Here is a 13143-nt window from a genome sequence, read left to right on the forward strand (position 1 = left end):
AGCAAGTACATCTTACCATGGCGGAGCGGGAGAGAAAGGGAGCTGAGGGGGACGGGCCACACACTTTTAAACCATTACATCTCATGAGAACTTACTCACTATCATGAGAGCAGCAGTGGGGAAATTCACCCTCATGATCTAATCACCTCCCACCAGACCCCTCCTCCAGTTTGATATGAGATTTGAGATTAAGGGGAGGACACAAATCCAAATCATGTTATATCCCCAGCTGGGCCAGCCTCATTAATGGCAGACCCTGGCTACTTTTCTGAGGATTGGGTGCTGAAAAGAGGTAAAAGAACTCCAGGTAGGGGAATCAATCCATCCAAAGGCATAGGAGCAGGTGTGGATGAGCATTTTGAAGAACAGGGATCAATCTGGCCAAGCCTTATGGAGATGAATGGGGTGAGATGGGGGAGGAGTGCTAGAAATGAAGGCAGGTATTAGGGCTGGAGGAGGTCCGGCCCAGTATCCCCTAGAAGAAAGCCACTTGTCAATGAGTGGCCACACCCAGCCATCAGCAGAGCATATTACCAAACCTACTGTCAAGTGTAAAGAACACATTTCTATCAACTCCCAAAATTCATTCCAAAAGATCGCTTCAGCTACAAACAAAAAATTCATATGAATCAACTACAATTGTTTGTAATTCTCTGCGACTTCCAGCAAGCCAGGCTCCAAAAACAATGCAAGTGGGGCTCCCAGACATCAGGGGTCCAAGAAGCCCCCACTTTCTGACTGCTGGGCTGAAGGGAACCAGGTGCACCAGAGGCAGCAGAAAGAATCAGAAAATAGGCTCCACATATCTCCACAGGCACCCGTGTCAGCCGGCTGACAGATGCAGCCTTCACAGCAGGTCTCCAAATAATAACAGCTCTGGCTGGAGGGGACTGTGCACCAGCACAGGCATCTGGGAAGGGGCATCAGAGAGAGGCAGCTGGGGGAAGTTGACACATGGGTGCCAGTCCAAACAGACAAACATGCTCAACCAATCATGCACACAACCACCCTCCTGCCCAAGCAGGAGATTCCCAGAAGCCTCATAATCTAGCCCCAGGACAAACTCAAAGACTTAAAAGATGGCTCTATCCTGGTTCCCAGTGAGCAACAATCTCAATTGAGAAAAAGGTACAGACGGTTTAAGCACTCAATTAGGGAAGGTACAGAGGGTTTAAGCACTCAACAGCTGGAGTATTATAAACAGTTCTGTTATTTTGTCCCTGGCTTGCCTAGGCTACGGGAAAAGTACAAATGCCTTTGCACAGAAACAAGACACTATGCAATTGGCCTCCGCTCTAGATAAGGCAAACCCACTGAGAAGCTAGCAAAGCTAGAATTGGCTGAGAAGTCCTGAGAATAAGCCTGGGTCTGGCATAGAAGCAGAAGGGCATGCAATAAACTTGTACTTCTACATCTGAGCAGTCATGTCTGGCCTTGGAAAGGGTCAAGGATCTGTGATTCTGTCCCACTGTGGGTAGATGAAAGCCCTTCTCTAGGTGTCAAGAAAGCAGATTGAACCCAGGCAGACTGATCTGAAGTCAAAATCCTGGTCCAGATGACTTACCATGGGAGTGGGAATTTACAAATAACCAAATTAGAGGAGGCTAGAATGATCCATGTGGTAATGGGTTAGAGTTGAACACATCACGAGGAACTCATGCTTAATTTAATATTTATATACCTGGTTATATATATATATTTACAGATATGTGTATTTACACAGGTCAGTGTACATGCATCTACTTCTTTGCTCTGTCAGCTAGGAGGGCCTAAAAGAAAGGACACCCCGGTAGCAATAAGCATACCTAACACCCAGATCTTGGTTTCTTGTATGATTCTTCAATGATCAAAACCATAACTCCTTGGAGAAATGATTGTACAATCCTATTGATTGTGGGATTGCGGTGGGAAATATAAATGATGAGCCTGGGGCATCTTCCAGTGCCATAAGTATTACAGAAGTATTCAAAAAGTTACTTTTGTTAAGGAATATGTCAAAGGGGCATAGAAGCCAGCTGAAAGAGCTCCAAGTGGCCAAAGCAGGAACAATTTGAGCAACAAAATAAAATAGTAATAGATTAGAACTCAAAGCATAACGTAAATATCTATGAGTTCATATTGATGTAAGTTATTGAATAAATTAATACATGAGGGATAAGAGGCAAGTCTCCAGTGCAGAAGAATAATTTATGTAGATACACGACCCTCAATGAGGTGGAACATAACTCCCCACTCCTTAAAGGTAGGCTGTGCCTATATTTCCTTCCAAAGCATATAGTATGGAAAGGAGGAGGAACGTAACCACACCAGTGGAGAAACCTGACACACACTATTTCAGCCAAGTGATCAAGATCAACATCAGCTGCTATAAATCACACTGATAGTATGTGCCCTTGATAGGATGTGACGAAAATGGCACTTTGCCTTTGTGATATTCCTTACAAAGACCCATAACCCAGTCTAACCAATAAGAAAAACATCAGGCCAGGTGCGGTGGCCCATGCTTGTAATCCTAACACTTTGGGAGGCTGAAGTGGGAGGATCTCTTGACACCAGGAGTTGAAGTTTGCAGTGAGCTAGGATCACGCACTGTACTCCAGCCTGAGTGACAGCGAGACCTCTGTCTCTACAAAAAAAGTGTTTAAAATTTAGCCAGGCATGGTGGTGCATGCCTGTAGTCCCAGCTACTCAGGAGGCTGAGGCAGGAGGATCACTTGAGCCCAGGAGTTGAAGGTTGCAGTGAGCTATGGTTGCACCACTGCACTCCAGCCTGGACAACAGAGTGAGACGTCGTCTCTTAAAAAAAAAAAAAAAAAAAAAAAAAAAAAAAAATTGACAAATTCCAAGAGAGGGCATCTACAATATACCTGACCAGTACTCCTTAAAACTCTCAAGGTCATTCAAAATCAAGGAATGTCTAAGAAACTGTCTACTGCGGTCTGAATGTGAGACTCCTCCTACCCCTTTCACATGTTGAAAGTTAATCCCTAGTGTGATAGTATTAATAGGAGGGGTTTTTAGAAGGTGATGAGGTATAAGGGCTCCGCCCTCACAAATGGGGTTAGTGCCCTTTAAAAGAGGTTTGGGGCCACCATTTTGTCCTTTTGCCATGTGAGGACACAGCTAGAAGGTGCCATCCATGAAGCGGAGAACAAGCCCTCACCAGACACCACATCTGCTGGCACCTTAATCTTGAACTTCCCAGCCTCCAGAGCTGTGAGTAATACATTTCTGTTGTTTATAAATTATCCAGTCTACCAGGGATTTTGTTATAGCAGCAGGAAGGGACTAAGACACTGTCACAGCCAAGAGGAACCTAAGGAGACATGATAACTAAATGTGATGGTGGGATCCTGGATGGGATTTCAGAATAGAAAAAAGGATATCAGAATAAAAAACTCAGAGTAGCCGAATAAACTACGGACCTTAGTAATAAAGTATCCGTATTTTAACAAATACACCAGACAAACGTAAGATGCTAATGAGAGGGGAAACTGAGTACCGGGTATATGAAAACACACCATACTATCTTCATAATTTTTTATATCTTTCAAGCTTTTCTATGAAATAAATTCTAACAATTAAAATATAATCCTGGCTGGGCGCAGTCGCTCACGCCTGTAATCCCAGCACTTTGGGAGGCCAACGCGGGCAGATCATGAGGTCAGGAGATTGAGACCTTCCTGGCTAACACGGTGAAACCCCGTCTCTACTAAAATAATTAGCCAGGCATGGTGGCGGGTGCCTGTAGTCTCAGCTACTTGGGGGGCTGAGGCAGGAGAATGGCATGAACCTGGGAGGTGGAGCTTGCAGTGAGCCGAGATGGCACCACTGCACCCTAGCCTGGGTGACACAGCGAGACTCCATCTCAAAAAAAAAAAAAAAAAAAAAAAGAAAAAAATATTACTCCTGGCTCTACCACTCACTAGTTCTCTAACCATCATTAGGTCAATTCTATACTGTGCCTTTGTTTTCTCCTCTGTGAAACTGGATTATCAGTTAAAACTATAATCATGTGTCACCTAATGATAGGGATATGATCTGAGAAATGCATAGCGGCGCGTGCCTGTAATCCCAGCTACTTGGGAGGCTGAGGCAGAAGAATCGCTTGAACCTGGGAGGCAGAGGTTGCAGTGAGCCAAGATCACACCACTGCACTCCAGCCTGGCGACAGAACTAGACTTCATCTCCGGAAAAAAATATATATACACGTATATATGTATGCGTGCATGTGTGTGCATGTGCGTGTGTGTATATATATTTTTGTAAAAGGACAAACTGCTTTTCTTTTATAGACACCACCTCAACTAAAAAATCTAAAAGTTATCTTCTTTCCTGATTAGGAATTTTGGAAGACAAGTTAGTGGTAGGAGACCCTCTAAAACCTCACCCCAAACTTATGCCCTTGGATGGCAGTGGGCACACAACGAATCTGCGACAAGGAAAGCTCCACCCCGAGGTCACCTGGCAGGGAAGAGGCAGCCTCACACAGCCCCCATGGAATGTGATACAACATCTCAGAGAATGTGATTGTTTAAATCCGGTTATCATTTTCCTCACACATCACACACACACACACACAAAGTGAATCTATGCAAAAATAAATAGTAATGTCGTTCCGTTTGTGCCAGAAAGATGGATGCATTTCCTACATGACTTCGAATATTCTACTGATTCTACTGAAACATTTGCACAGAGGAGTGTGACTGGGGAACCAACCACTTTCCACCATAAAAGTGCTCATGCATTTTTCTCATTTCCTAGTTTGCCATCACATAACAACTTGGAATGTTTACCTGGAAGTGATAACAACAGATTTCATTTATTCACTCAAATCCCGCACTCATAAAGAAAACAATCTTTCATAATGTAAAACATTATCAGGGGGAGCATGATTCATGGCTGAGGGGTTGTACCTTTATAATAGATGGGTTTTCAGAAGTGGCGAGTAAACCTAAGACAAAGGCCCAGCAGTTTGACCCGTAAGTTTGAAATATGCAAAAGAGCTCAAGTCAAGCTCCTGATAAATGGCAGTGGGCCCATCACCACAAGCCCACCCCAACAATTAACAGGCTTGGCGCTCGGCTGCCAGAAAGCAAACTATGATTTATTGTTCTCTTTAAATTAATAAAAGCAAGGCCGTCCATTGTGGATTCCAGTATGTATCCATGTGAGAAAGAGCTGATGTTTCAAAATGGCCATGTGAACAGGTTATACTTCTGAAACCACATTCTTTTAACCTTAATTCACCACCACGAGGGAAGCCTCTGCTTTCACCCAGGTTATCTAGTGTATAGCCAAAACCTGCACAAGGGATATTTCTGTACTCTATTAATTCAAGTCCACTTAAAACGTCTCAAGATAGAGCATCTACAGAAAGACAAACAGGATCTCTCCAAGTCTCTCCTTTTACAAATGAGAAAACTGAGGCCAGAGGCCAAAGCACCTGGCCCAAACTCCCCCTGCAAAGGCAGCAACCCTGCTGGAGAAAAACTGAGGTTTCCTAATCACCAGCCACCAATCTGAGATCAGAAGCCATTCTGGCCATAGATGAGTTCAGTTTGTTTGTTTAACCTTTAATTAAAAGCTTAAACATTGTAAGGTTTGGCACACCATTCCAGATTCCTGGCTTCTCTTGAAAATCCTGGCTATGTGGCCATCATGGGTCCAAATTCCTGCCTGGCCTCACTCTGCAGGGCTGGGGAGTAGCTGCCCATGGCAAATGGGCATGTGGTGCTACAGCCCCCCCAAAAAAACCCCTTTCTTTGTTGCCAATGGTCCTGGAGACCTTGGAATTGGTGTCTTTCCTCTGCATTATACTCAGCTGAGGCTAAAAAATATATGATATATATATATATTTTTTTTTTTACCTCATATGCATATAATACATATGATACACACATGTATGTATGTATTGTAGAAAAGTGGCTATTTAAAATCTGAAGATACATATAGGAATATTTTAATGATGTCTTGATGAGCATATTTGCCAGCTTTAAGGAGAGCAGATGTAAGTCATGGGCACAAGACCCTTTTGAGGCAAAACGAGCAGAAAGTGGGCACTCAGCAGAGGTGAGCTGGCTGGGAATGGGGCTACCCATTCCCACCGCCTGAGAGCGCAGAGACTCACGAAGCAAGGCAGTCAGAGCCTCCCACTCAGCACTCAGCCCTGGTCCTGATTTGTGCTTCTCATGTACTGTTTTTTTGCATTTTCACAGCAACCAGAGTGGTCATTTTTAAATGTGAATAAGATCATGCCATTCTCCTGCTTAAAACTCATCTCCGACTCCCTTTCTCTCAGCCCCCCAGATGCCTGCCCTGTTCTCCTTGTTCATTTCACACAACTTTCTCCTTCACTCGCGAGCTCCAGACACACCCCAGGCTTTCTTCTGAGCTTGGAACATCAGGTGTTCCTACCTTGTAAATCCTTCTGTCCTTCGCCAAGATACTTCAATAACTGGCCCTACTTGTCATTCTCTGGCCACTCCTCCTGCAGTGGCCCTGGTAGCCACTAGCACATCACCCTGAGATATTTTCTTCATTCATCCCTGTTTGAATTTATCACGTTTATTTGTAAACTTGGCTACAGAATGCCCCTCAAGCTAGACTATAAGTTTTCTGAAAACAGGACCCTGTGCTGTCTTATTCACTTATTCTCAAGGTCTAGAAAGTGCCCTGCACATATGTACCAGCTGCAGAATAAACACGTCATGCCCTGTGTTTGAGGGGTATCGCAAATTACTGGAGCCGGAAGAAAAATCTCTCCATTAACAAGATCCTGGCTCCAGACGAGAACAGGGGAAGAGGAAAGGTTATGCCTCCCTGGGCTCAGAGTCTTTAAGGGACTTCAGCTGCCAGTGCAGGGAGGATTAACTAAATGGTGAAATCTTTATACTACGCCCACTTATGCTTTAAAATGCTCTGCTGAGTGGTACTGCTGTGATTTCCAAGCGGCTTGCTCAGTTTCTGTTCGATTTCAGAATCAAGGTTGAGGCAACGGATGAGCATTCAAAAGGTGCTTCAGTAACTTCAAATGAGGCGTGCATGTGTGTCTGTGTGGTCCTGACTTCATCATTAGTAAACGATTGGCATTAAAGTGCTCTAAAACTCAAAACTCTAGACACGCGTGCACATACAGAATTTTCAATTGCATTTGAAGTTGTGAAGAGCAATTCTATGGCACTTTGGAATTCCTGAGAGCCACCTAAGGTCTCTGTGGACAACAGGGAATGTAGGTCAATTAAGGCTCCTTGAAAACATGGCCCCGTGGCCCCGGAACTCGTATGTAGAAAGGCCCAGCTGCAGGCCTGCTGGTCCTTGACCATCCTCAGACTCTGTGGTCTCAACGTCACAGCAAGTGGCATTTACAGATGAAAGAATAGAAAAAGCTATAAAATGGCATGAGAGCAGGGTAGAAGCACACTCTCATGTGCACATGCCACAGATACAGCAGAGCAAAACCCAGCAGTAACTGCTGTGCTGTCACCTACTATAACAAGATTGATCTGTAGTGAAATATAAGATAATGCAATCCAGAGGAAATAACTTCTGTTTCCTCTGAGAACGTCTGATGTTGTCAGCTGCAAGCCTGCTTCCCTCTTCTGCCTGCCACAGTGCACAGCAGCCCAAATAAGCAGGGACTCCACTGGGCAGAGTCCTCCCTCCCTCACCGCCAGAAGCACACATTTATCAAGCAGTGTTTCCCCCAACTGCCCGTGACTCCTTGGCCACGTCAAAGCAAGCAGGGCCTGGATGCCCATGGCGTGTCCAGGAAGGCAGGGCCACTCAATGTTGCTATTGTGTGCATGGGCCTCAGACAACGCAGTGGCATCTGTTCATTTGAAGCTAAGTCGTTTTCTGCTTGTGGATTTCTAGCACAATTCATCATCCCCATATTTCAACTTAATGGTACAATTCTGGCCCTGAGTTTCAACCACAGAAGACCTTGTGGAGATCACGGTTTTAGATTCCACGTGTAAGGCACAGAGCTGATGTGACTGTCACCGGCTGAACATTTTACGGAGCAATATTTTCATCAACAGGATGGCCAGAAACAAAGGTAAGGAGGGGGTACCAGCAGGCGAGCTCTTTGCCATTATTTTAGAGAATGTCTCCATATGAAATGGTCCAATACGGCCCCAGCCGTGTAAATAATTCACAAAAGCAAGTTCAGTTCCTTCCCTTTGAAATCTGAGTAATACCTTATAAGGGAGCTGCTGCCCACCGACACACAGAGCGATGGGTAGCTAGCAGCTTCCATCTCTGGCAGTTGTTATGAAGTCTCCATAGCCGGTGATTTGTAGATGATTATAACTTTTGCTCTGCATATCATTGTTACTGGCAGGCAAATCCCATCAATCGAATGGCATGACTGATTAATAAAGAAGGCAAACTTGACAGAGGCAGTCTGGTAAGCCATTTTTTTTTTCTGCCAATTACAACCACCATGAACGCTCACCATTGTGTATAGAAAAGCCAGATCTGACACCGGCCTGTCCTCTCCCCATTCTCCAGGAGCCTCAACACACATGTTCTAGAAAGCCTTTCCAAACTCAAATGTTCCATGTTTCAAGAGGAAAAATGCAATCCGGCGTGGGGTTGCTTACATTCTAGTTCACAGGAAAAAAATGATCTGCCCAGAGCGCCCCACTGACCCCCCAGTTTGTCAAGGAAGAAAACTCACTACAGCCACAGGCCTTGACAGCAGCACTTTCATTACACGCACAGTCACGACACCTTTTCAATTCTGCTCATCTCTAGTCTCTAGCCAAATGGAACTTATTACTTACAGCTTGTTGGGATTTATGAATTATTTATCAAAGTAAGTCTATGACTCCAGACTCTTAAAAGACAATACAACAGCACCCTCATTGTTATCCACAACTGCACGTCTATCAGAGAAAGCAGATATTCTCCATAACACACGCTGCATGTTTGGGGTGAAATAACAGTTGTGAAAATACCAAGCCTGTAAGATTATTTGGAAGCTATTTATGGAATGCCTGGGTATATTTTTAAACCAGTCTCTTTTATTCGAAGCCAGCCTCAGATTCCAGAAAGACACAGCAGATGTGTGCTACCAACATATTTCCCAGCTTGACTACAAACAGTGATACCCTGCTACTTTTACCCAGTAGTGTCAAGCTGTGATTAAAAAGGCAATTCCCCCTTGACGTATATCCAGAAGGTTCGAGGAGGCCATGATCCATGAGTCTCCTGCCGCACCCCAGAGCACAATGGCTCCGCATCCTAAGTGGGGATTAAAACATGGGCCAGTGTGGGGTTAGGATTTCACCTCCAGCTCCTCAGAGCACATGACCTTGCCCAGTAAAACAGACGACACTGCACACCCTCACCTGGGTGACACTATCTCAGTCACAGACCCAATTGGTGAGGTTGAAAGGCATGAGGTGGCCAGCCAGCCATGGCCTTGCCACACCTCTACAACAGTGGCGTGTTTGCTTGGCAAAGAAATCTCCACTGGCTTTGGTACAGGGAGCAGCAGCTGACCCAGAGATGCAGGAGCCCCAACGGACAGGGGCCTTCCCCCAGACTCCCCTCCAGAATCTCAGTCCTCACCACGCCCACAGCATCCCTCCCTCTTTCCAGGGCCCAGCCACAGACCCCTCTCCAAGTGTCCCTGCCCAGCTGTCCAGTCTACATCCTACCCCAAAGCATGGTTTAGAGGAAGAAGCAGAGGTTGGACAGCAGAGGCCCAGGGAGGCTGATGGCACTTTAAGCCACTGTCCTCATGGTGTCCCTGAGGTCCCACATGACATGTCCATAGAGGATGAGAAGTCCTATAACCCTCTGCACACAGACCATACCCATATTCCCCAAAGAGCACACAGCCAATGAAAACGCAGGCAGGAAACAGCGAACTTACCTTGCTGAAAAACATCTGCCAAGAGAGAAGAAAAATAGGGGAGGGGAGAGGGGAGAAAGAGAGGAGAAAAAATATTAATAACAATGTTGAAAGTCACAGTATGATGATAACATACGCTGACTTTGCTAAGCACTCTATGCATATTTCCTTTAATTCAGCAGGCAGTGCTTAAGAGCTCAAGCTCTGGAATGAGGCTGCTTGCATTTCAGTCCTGGCCTCACACTTACTAACTCTGTGACTTACAGTTCCCTAAACCACAAAATAGATCTAAGTATGGGAAAAATTAAACAAATGATGACATACATTTTAAGAGCTTAGACCCGTGCCCAGTACATAGTAAACACAGAAAAATCAGCAGCTATTATTTATATTGATATTACTTTCACAACAATCTTATAAATTGTTTTATTATAGTTCTCATTTTATAGATGGGGAAACTGAGGCTCCAGAAAGTTAAGTAACTCATTCAACACCATAAAGGAACAAGCATGGTCGAAGTCTGTTAGAAAAGTTAAAAAAAAGTAATGTATTTTTTCCAGCAAATATTGAGAGGCTACCAAATACCCTAAATGCCAATTACACTGACACCAGGAAACACAAATCTAGGGCCAGGCATGGTGGCTCACACCTATAATCCCAGCACTGTGAGAGGCTGAGGCAGGAGGGTCACCTGAGGTCAGGAGTTCGAGATCAGTATGGCCAACATGGTGAAACCCCGTCTCTACTAAAAATACAAAAATTAGCCAGGCATGGTGGTGGGTGCGTGTGCCCAACTGGAGTGAAAACTGCCACCATAGATCTTCTCTTCTTGCAGGCTGTTAACCTACAAGGTGCGTGTCTCAGCCACACCACTGATGGACCCCTGGTTCTATGGTGGCAGCTACTCGGGAGGCTGAGGCAGGAGAATCACTTGAACCCGGGAGGCAGAGGTTGCAGTGAGCCGAGATCACGCCATTGCACTCCAGCCTGGGCAACAAGAGCGAAATTCCATCTCAACACACACACACGCACACACACACACACTCTAGTTAAAAAAATAAACAAGCAGTCACTAACTACCACCCCACCAGAAATTCAATGGCCTGGTTTTGAATTTTATGTAAATGGACTGATACAACATGAATTCTTTTCTTGGCTTCTTTCGTGGTAGCTCATTCATTCTCACTGCCATGTGGTATTTCACTGTGGGGTTATACTACAGTTTATTTCTCCACTCGACTATTGGTAGATATTGGGTTGTTCTCAACATTTGGAAATTAGGAATTGTGATGAACATTTCCGTACATATCTTTTGATAAACATATGTACAAATGCCAAGTACTTTTTGACATCTCCCACGTGGATTCAGATTCACCCTGCTTATACCACCTCCCACTCACTCCAAAAGTACTCTCATTTGCTCATGCTTTCTCACTCAGTAACTTAAAGACAAAAGAACACCAGCAGAGATACAGACAGCACCACTCAGACATGAGCCGGTTCCTGCTCTGATGGTAGGACTATAAAAAGGAATGAAACTTCTAGAAGATAGTTTGACAGTATATTAAAAAAAGATTAAATATACACTCCTTGGCCCACCAATACCACTCCTAGGACTTTAATCTAATGAAATAACAAAATATATAAAAGAAATCTACATGAATGTTCCTCATGACATTGTTTATACTGGCAAGACACTGGATATTGCCTGATTGTCTGGCAATAAGGAATCAAGCCAAATATAATATATCTCACACAATGGATTATTGTGCAGCTCTTTTAAATGGCTATTTAAAGACCTTGATTATTTTGAATGAAAATATTAGATAGCAAAATGGCACATATAATCCTGAGCCCATTTATGTACCTGTATGACGAGAAATCTGTCACAATGGTCACAGAAATATTGATTATTTTCAGGAGATGGAATTTAGGGTCACCTTTTTTACATTTTATGCAAGCATTTCTGTATTAATTTTTAGCAATGAACATGCCTTACATTTACAACCGAAATTTTAAAGCTAACGTTATTTTCATCTTAAAAATTAAGTAGGAACTATATATCATCAACATCTAATTTTGCTCTGTCATTACCAGAAACATCAGCTCCTACATAGTCACAAAGAACCAAGGGTCCACCAGTGGTGTGGCTGAGACACGCACCTTGTAGGTTAACAGCCTGCAAGAAGAGAAGATCTATGGTGGCAGTTTTCACTCCAGTTGGGCACACGTGACCCCACAGGGAGTTGTTCATACTCCCAAGGGTACACTGAGGCCAGTGGTTGTGGTGCAGGTAAAACAGATTGCAGGCTCGTAATTCCCAGGGAATTGGCAAAAACACCGCCATTTCTTTTACACTCAACAAAGCCAACTGGGATTTAAATGGCTCCTATCAGTGCCACTACAGGAAACCTTGACTCTGCTCTAATTGATACACACTATACAGTAGTCTCTAACCTCAGTAATTCATCATTAGTACAAATTCTGATCCAGCAGTGTGTGGGATGCCACTGCCCAGAGACTGTGAGAATCATGTGCAGCTCCCTAAATATACCACTTTCACATGCACTTGCTTCCTGGAACCCATAGTCTGCACCACCCACCCTCTGACCAGCCAGCACACCTGGAGGAGCCCTCCTACTCAGCCTTCAAATGTCACAGCCACTGTGAAGTCTATTCCCACAGAGAGGGAATTCACTGTTTCCGCTTCTGTGCCCCTGGAGTAATTTGTGCATGTTGCAATTATAGCTCTTATTATAATGAGTTATTTATATAGACCATGAGCTCCTGAGGACAAGAGCAATGTCTCTTAAACACCTTTGTGGATCCCACCTGCCTGGGCATGGCAAGCTCCCACCTACAAGGGAGGGAAAGAGGGCTGGTCTGTCTTAGCACTCATCTGATCCAACCTCCTTTTACAGATGAGGAAACTGAGTCCCAGACAATTCAGAGATTTTTCTCCAGATCACACATGGAGTTAAAGGCTGAGCTAGGACTACATGAGATTCATTTAACCTTAATGAAGCACAAAAGCTCATGACTATTATTAGCAAAGTACAAACTAGAGATTTATCATTCCCCTCTAATGAATACAGACAAAAATTTCCAACCCTGAAAACATTAGTGAAATAAGATTAGTGTTTGAAATACGGATTCCGTCTCGACATCCGTCCAGAATCCTCAACCTCCTCTGCGTGGTTTTGACAAGGAGCACTTCCTTCAAAATTCAGTGCTGATCTGAATTACTGAAAAGTATCAGTGGACAGGGAGGATGGAAA

At 44.3% G+C, this 13143-nt stretch overlaps 1 protein-coding gene across 4 annotated transcripts in view; it reads right to left on the minus strand.

Moving 5' to 3' along the window:
• Positions 1-13143, minus strand: part of GFRA1 (GDNF family receptor alpha 1) — a 218779-nt gene that overhangs the window by 146589 nt on the left and 59047 nt on the right. For 2 of the 4 annotated variants that reach the window (XM_050805658.1, XM_050805659.1), the window contains exon 5: positions 9887-9901. The exons of the other annotated variants lie outside the window; for them this stretch is intronic. In XM_050805658.1, the coding sequence (XP_050661615.1) occupies positions 9887-9901 (15 nt within the window). The remainder of the gene's footprint in view (positions 1-9886; positions 9902-13143) is intronic. 4 annotated transcript variants of the gene reach the window in all.

Source organism: Macaca thibetana, chromosome 9, assembly GCF_024542745.1.
Source record: "Macaca thibetana thibetana isolate TM-01 chromosome 9, ASM2454274v1, whole genome shotgun sequence".
Taxonomy (NCBI): Eukaryota; Metazoa; Chordata; class Mammalia; order Primates; family Cercopithecidae; genus Macaca; species Macaca thibetana.